The 5,028-nt window shown below is 47.6% G+C and overlaps 1 protein-coding gene across 1 annotated transcript in view; it reads left to right on the forward strand.

Moving 5' to 3' along the window:
- The window catches only part of LOC112074475 (ubiquitin carboxyl-terminal hydrolase 3-like), a gene marked incomplete at its 3' end in the record, with an annotated part of 36,633 nt that overhangs the window by 26,935 nt on the left and 4,670 nt on the right, over positions 1–5,028 (forward strand). The window contains exon 7 of the mRNA XM_070440550.1: positions 2,123–2,207. Coding sequence (XP_070296651.1) covers positions 2,123–2,207 — 85 coding nt within the window. The remainder of the gene's footprint in view (positions 1–2,122; positions 2,208–5,028) is intronic.

Genomic DNA, 5,028 nt, shown 5'->3' on the forward strand with positions numbered 1-5,028 from the left:
TCACACCACCATGCTGACCCAAACCATCACATACCACCACCATGCTGACCCAAACCATCACACTACCACCACCACTGCTGACCCCAAACATCACACTATCACCACATGCTGACCCCAAAACCATCACACTACCACCACCATGCTGACCCCAAACCATCACACTACCACCACCATGCTGACCCCAAACCATCACACTACCACCACCATGCTGACCCCAAACCATCACACTACCACCCCCATGCTGACCCCAAACCATCACACTACCACCACCATGCTTGACCGTTGGTATAAGGTTCTTACTGCGTAATGCAGTGTTTGGTTTTCGCCAGGCGTAATGGGACCCATCTCATCCAGAAAGTTATACTTTTGACTCATCTGTCCAGAGAATATTCTTCCAAGAGTCTTGATGATCATCCAGGTGCTTTTTTGGCAAACTGGAGTCAACTTTGTGGAGGAGATGGGTCCCACATTCATTGTTTGATCTGGAGAAGCCATGCAGTCATTAACCAATGAAAGACTGAGCCATAGTCATAGCCTATCAAATGGGGAGAGAGGGGAATATAGCGTACGTTTTTAAGTGTGTTATATTAAAATATATGAATAGTTTGTCTATGCGTCAGAGACGGACAAATAGAAACAATATTTTCTGATTGGACATTATAGCAAATAGGTGAATTACTCTGACTGTCACTCGTGCTCTTTACTGCCCAGCGCCAGTCAAGTTCGAATAGGCTAAACTATTGTCTGTCGCATCACGATGTCGTCACCATCGACGACGTCCATCGGTCGTCAATGATATTATCGTAATATCGCCCAACCCAAATGGATACCAGTTTATAGACCGGGACGAGCTCGTTATTAACTTCAAGTCCATTTCAACTGCTGAGTTTTCAACAACATACTGCAGGGCATAGATGAAATGTCTTTGTTGAGATGAAATGTGTTTGTTGAGATGAAATGTGTTTGTTGAAATTAAATGTGTTTGTTGAAATTAAATGTCTTTGTTGAAATTAAATGTCTTTGTTGAAATTAAATGTCTTTGTTGAAATTAAATGTCTTTGTTGAAATGAAATGTCTTTGTTGAAATGAAATGTCTTTGTTGAAATTAAATGTCTTTGTTGAAATTAAATGTCTTTGTTGAAATGAAATGTCTTTGTTGAAATGAAATGTCTTTGTTGAAATGAAATGTCTTTGTTGAAATGAAATGTGTTTTTGAAAATGTCTAAATGTGCAGTACAACTCCGTCTCTGTAGTGTCAGGCAGCAGCTCGTGGGCTAGATGACAATGACAGTCTAGCTGGTGTTAGGCTGTAGACCCCAGACTGGACTGTTCTCTAACACAGTCTAGCTGGTGTAGGCTGTTAACCCAAGCTGACTGTTCTCTGAACAACAGTCTATGGTGTAGGCTGTTAGACCCCAACTGCACCTTGTTCTCTAACCACAGTCTAGCTGGTGTAGGCTGTAGACCCCAGACGTACTGTTCTCTAAACCACAGTCTATAGCTGTGTAGGCTGTAGAACCCCAGACTGACTGCATTTCTCTTAAACACGTCTAGCTTTGTAGGCTGAGACCCCAGACTGACTTTCTTAAACCCACAGGGTTCCAGCTGGTGTCCGTAGCTGTAGAACGCCCCAGACTGACTGTTCTCTAACACAGTCATAAGCTGGTGTGAGGCTGTAGCCCCAGACTGAACTTTCTCTAAACACAGTCTAGGCTGGTGTAGGCTGGTAGACCCCAGGACTGACTGTTCTGCTACAAAACACAGTCTGAGCTGGGTGTAGGCTGTAGACCCAGACTGATGTTCTCTAAACCACAGTCTAGCTTAGGTGTAGCTGTAGACCCCAGACTGACTGTTCTCTAAAACCACAGTCTGAGACTGGTGTAGGCGTTAGACCCAGACTGACTGTTCTCTAAACACAGTCTTTGCTGAGTGTGGCTGTAGACCCAGACTGACTGTTCTCTAAACACCGTCTAGCGGTGTGTACGGCTGTAGGACCCCAAGACTTACTTGCCCCAACTTCTGTAACACTGTAATAGGTAACTGCCATTAGATTCATGTGTCTGTGTGCACTGTTGCTTCATAATGCGCTCAGCTATGGTCTCTCTCTACTCCTCCCTCTCAGGGTGGCGGCTCCGCTCTCTACTGCCATGGGATTACGAACCTAGCGCAACACATGCTTTATGAACCCATCCTGCCAGTCTTCTCAGGTATCCCTCACGGCTGAGTTGTGGTTAGGCCTTAGTAAGTCCCTCACGGCCTGAGTGTGGTTGCTTAGGTAAGGTCTCTCAGGTAAAAGTCCCTACATGGCTGAGTGCTGGTATCGCTTAGGTATAGTAATCTCCAGGCTGTTGTGTGCTTAGGTGCCTGCTATGGTTTACTTATGGTAAATCCCTCACTTGAGTTGTAGCTCTATGCCAGGCATATGTCCTGGACTGGTGCTGTGCTTAGGCCTGTGGCCTCATAGCCCTGGGGTGCTATGGTAGGTCGGGCCTACAGGGCCAGTGGTCTGAGTCCTACTGTTGGTAGTGTCTGGGCCTACTGGCTCGGCTAGTCAGGCCTATGTTCTCTCATGGCTGAGTCAGAGGCCCACGTTCTTAGTGTATCATGGCTACTGTCGACTTCAGTTCTGTAGCAGGGCTATCTTAATGGTCTTTAGTCAGGCAGTCTGCTCGATTCTGAGTCCGCCTACTGACTGGCCTCGGTTGTAGTAGGTACGTTGGCATTCTTGTAGTAGGCCTAGTCTGGCTCAGTGGTCTTGTAAGTCGAGGGGCCTACTGTCTGGCTCAGTCGGTCGTACAGGCCTACTGTCTGGCTCAGGTCGGTTGTCGTGGCTACTGTCCTCCATGGTCTGAGTCGGCCTACTGTCTGGCCTCAGTCGGTCTGTAGTCTTCGGCCTCTCGTCTAGGCTCAGGTGGTCTTGTAGTCAGGCTCCAGCTTCGTGCGCTCTCAGTGTTGAGTCATGCTATGTTGCTCACTGATGCACTACTGTCTGGCTCAGTGGTCTGTAGTCCAGGCCCTACTGTCTGGCTCAGTGGGTCTGTAGTCGATTGGCCTACTCTGGCTCAGTGTGCTGTAGTCTGCCGCCAGGCCTATGGCGGTGTCTTGGCGCACTGGCTCAGTGGTCTGTAGTCAGGGCCTACTGTCTGGCTCCGTGCGTCTGTTAATCAGGCTATGTCTGGCTCCAGTGGTCTGTAGTTTAGGTCCCTACTATTCTGCTCAGTGGCCTGTAGTCAGGCGCTACTGTCTGGCCTCAGTGGTCTGTAGTCTTGGGCCTACTGTCTGCTCAGTGCCTGTAGTCAGGTACCTATTCTGGTCTGGTCTTCTAGTCTGCCGATGCTGTCATGTCTAGTAGGCCTACTGTCTTGGCCCTCAGTGGTCTGTAGTGTCATGGCCTAACTGTCTGCGCCATACAGTGGTCTGTAGTCAGGGCGCCTTACTGTCTGGCTCTAGGTCGCCGTCTTAGTCAGGCGCCCTACTGTCTGGCTCAGTGGTCTTTCAGGCTATGGCTCATGGCTGTATCAGGCCTTCTGGCTCAGTGGTCTGTGTGTGGTGTCTATGGCAAGCCACGCATCTGGCACTTTGCGGCTGCAGCCCGTCATGTGGTCCTCTGGTCATATCATCGTGCCTACAGCCACCCTTCCACCTAGATAACAGGCACTGACAGTTACCGGGTATCTGTAGTCAGGCCTACTGTCTGGCCCGTGCCAGCTCTAGCAGGGAGTCCTGTAGTCTGCAAGGGCTCTCCTTGAGACAGAGTCTGGTCGCGTCCCAATCGCATAGATGACTGGTCTGTGGAGGCTCCTATGCGTTAAGAGCAGTCTCTTTCCTTTCTGCGTTGTATATTTTTATGAAGCCTACATCTGGCTCAGTGGCCTGAGTAAACGAATGTGCCCGAATGGAGAGTCCACCTCTCAATGTAGTTGGAAGGAGACCCTCATCCCTGTAGCTGCCAACTCAATGTGTCTGTTATAGAGGTCTGCGATTGATTCTACCTACTATCTGGACTCTCTATGTGTGTCTACCTGGAAACACAGTCCGATCAAAGTTGGGCCCTATAATGATTGTTTAATTCACTGTACGCTCTACGTGCTTCACTAGACTACAGGAAGACCTCTAGTAACATGTTCTCTCGTCAGATGTCCCACTTGTCTGCGACTCTGGCGATATCAGGCTCGTATTCTATTTACGTCTTGAAGATGGGAGGGGAATTATAATACATTATTGTATTATTGGATTTCTCGGGCCTTTACTTGTCTGGCTCAGTGGAGTATGTTTCTCTGTATGTTCTCAGCGTGATTCTTTTTTACAAGGCCGACTACTAGCAGTTTGACTTACACCTAATGTCAGTCATACCAAATGTACAGTCCAGGACACAATTAACAATAAAATAGCCCAACTATGCAGAAATAAAATCAAATACAACTATACACCCTAAAAGTATTACAGTAGCCATCTTTCGGAAACGTATTCAACTCCTCTGTCATTCTCATCCTGGTATTTCCCACGACACTGTTAAGTTCTATGGGTACCCCGTTACGCCTTATGCTAAACAATCGCTCTAACCGTTCTATAATGGTGTCGTTTCCTCCATTTTCAAATTAATAGCGCAGTCTGATAAGATCACCAGCGCATCACATACAAAACATGTTCTTGGGGCTAGGGGAGTACAGCGTCAAAATGAATCGAGTCGGGATCTGAATCGGCCAGCGCATAACATGGAGGACTCAGTGTGTTTTTCTGTGTATGTGTGTGTGTCATTTTAGAGTCTCTCCTAGCACACTTTTTTAAGTGCAACAAGTATACTAGGATTAGAACAACATGTCTACAGACACTGGCCACCACCTTTGGATTTTAAGTACTGCCACCTTCTGTGATCTTCTTGACGATCAACCGACATGAATTCTGGCCGTCCATGGGTGCTACTGTCTCTTCCTTCTCGCATTCTGATCCATCCTAGAGAATGTTTCTACAACTACTTCTTGGAACTCCAGATCTTGCAACTCTCTTCCTGTCTTGTGTGGGTGTGGT

The sequence above is a fragment of the Salvelinus sp. IW2-2015 genome, unplaced genomic scaffold, assembly GCF_002910315.2.
Source record: "Salvelinus sp. IW2-2015 unplaced genomic scaffold, ASM291031v2 Un_scaffold2649, whole genome shotgun sequence".
Lineage (NCBI taxonomy): Eukaryota > Metazoa > Chordata > Actinopteri > Salmoniformes > Salmonidae > Salvelinus > Salvelinus sp. IW2-2015.